The sequence below is a fragment of the Bubalus kerabau genome, chromosome 10 (genome assembly GCF_029407905.1).
Source record: "Bubalus kerabau isolate K-KA32 ecotype Philippines breed swamp buffalo chromosome 10, PCC_UOA_SB_1v2, whole genome shotgun sequence".
Lineage (NCBI taxonomy): Eukaryota > Metazoa > Chordata > Mammalia > Artiodactyla > Bovidae > Bubalus > Bubalus kerabau.
The window spans coordinates 32,405,031-32,406,861 of NC_073633.1; the positions used below are offsets into that span (position 1 = coordinate 32,405,031).

Genomic DNA, 1,831 nt, shown 5'->3' on the forward strand with positions numbered 1-1,831 from the left:
GTTATGTTAATCAATTGCTCAAATTTAATTGAATAACTGAATTCAGGTAGTCTAATGTGTAAGGCTGTACACTCAGAAGATTCAAAGTCTGCAACTGATGCTTTTTCAAAATCTTCCACCAAACATTTCCCAGGTTTTAATTTGGCTGACAAACAACTTGTTACCCAGAGAATTCAATGTAACCTTATAATCAATGGTCGAGTCTGAATACTATAAAATGGTGATTGTCTTAAAAAAAAAAAAAAGCCCCAATTTTTACATATTTATTTCAACATTTGTATTACATGAAGTTGTTTGAAGTAATTTGTGCTCTCATGAGTTACTTAGGAGACCTTCCTCCAACTTAGGAGCTGATTACTTAGTCTGCTCATTGCTGTCTTCATATCCTTATTTCTCAGTGTGTAAATGGCAGGATTCAGGATGGGTGTAACCAGAAAGTCTAAAATGGCGAGAAACTTATCCACTGGCACCGTGGGAAATGGCCACATGTAAACAAAGATGCAGGGTCCAAAGAACAAAACCACCACAGTGATGTGCGCTGACAGAGTAGAGAGGGCCTTGCACAAACCACCTGAAGAGCGTTTCCACACAGTGACCAGAATGAAAACATAGGAGATGATCAACAAGAAGAAAGTGCCCATGGATATGAACCCACTGTTGGAAGTGACCATGAATTCCATTCTGTAGGAATCTATGCAAGCAAGTTTGATAAACCAAGGAAGGTCACAGTAAAAGCTGTCGATTTCATTAGGACCACAGAAAGGCAAATGGATCACAAAAGCTAACTGGACCACTGAGTGAATGAGGCCAATAGCCCAAGCACTACACAGAAGCAAAAGGCACACCCGTGGGCTCATGATGGCCAGGTAGTGCAGGGGCTTACATATGGCCACATAGCGGTCAAAGGCCATGGCAGTGAGCAGCACCATCTCAGATCCACCTAGGGTGTGAAGGACAAATATCTGGGTGACACACCCCTGGAAGGATATGGTTTTGTGCCCAGAGTACAGGTCAGAGATCATCTTAGGCACTGTTAAGGTAGAAAAACACAAATCAATAGATGAGAGGTTGGCTAAAAGGAAGTACATGGGGGAATGTAGATGAGGGTCAAAGGTCACTGTTAACACAACAAGAAAGTTCCCTAGAACAATTATTACATAAAACACTGTAGAGAAGGCAAGGAGGAAATGCTGCACTGGTCTAGAAGTAGAAAGCCCCAGGAACACAAATTCAGATACTGAAGAGTAATTTGCTTTACTCATTGACTTTGTGAACGACGTTTACCTGAAAGGAACAAATAAAATTAGTTACAAAGGAACACGCCAGAAACACTGAAAGAAGTAGACATCACTGTGCTTCAAATTCTGATATTAAAGAAACTCTTCACTCTGGATCACAAAATGTCTTTTAAAAATTCATACAAGAGTTTATTCATTATCAAATACTTATGGAGAAACTACCAAGAAGACCTCACATTTTCCTGGCACTGTGCCACTTTCTGGGGTAAAACGCAGTCTGTCATTAACCTACTTGTGAAGTTAGGCATTAAGTAACTACTTACATAGCCAGATGAATAAAAAGGTGCTATGATATTTGAAAAAAAAAGAAAAAAATGAAGTGCTTAGAGGGTTATAAGAGCTCATAGTCATGTCATCTACCCTGACCTGGAAGATGTTCATGGTAAGATCTATGTGAGGAATGGAGTTAAGTAAATGAGGAAAAATAGGAAAGGTATGAAAACTGTTGTGAAGCATAAAGAAACAGAACAGTTTGCAATAAATAAAAGATAACCAGTACAGGTCTGATCTACGTAAAATTCCATAGGTGTGTT

General features: G+C 39.3%; 1 protein-coding gene across 1 annotated transcript; it reads right to left on the minus strand.

The window, feature by feature from the left end:
- Nucleotides 1-323: 323 nt before the first annotated feature.
- On the minus strand, nucleotides 324-1,271 carry LOC129620532 (olfactory receptor 4F6-like). Its single transcript, XM_055536347.1, has one exon. The coding sequence runs from the start codon at nucleotides 1,260-1,262 to the stop codon at nucleotides 324-326; it is 939 nt and encodes a 312-aa protein (XP_055392322.1). The 5' UTR covers nucleotides 1,263-1,271.
- Between the last annotated feature and the right edge of the window lie 560 nt (nucleotides 1,272-1,831).

Excerpts from the sequence above, each read along its gene's own strand:
- LOC129620532 (XM_055536347.1), bottom strand. The coding sequence starts at position 1,262 with ATGAGTAAAGCAAATTACTCTTCAGTATCTGAATTTGTGTTCCTGGGG.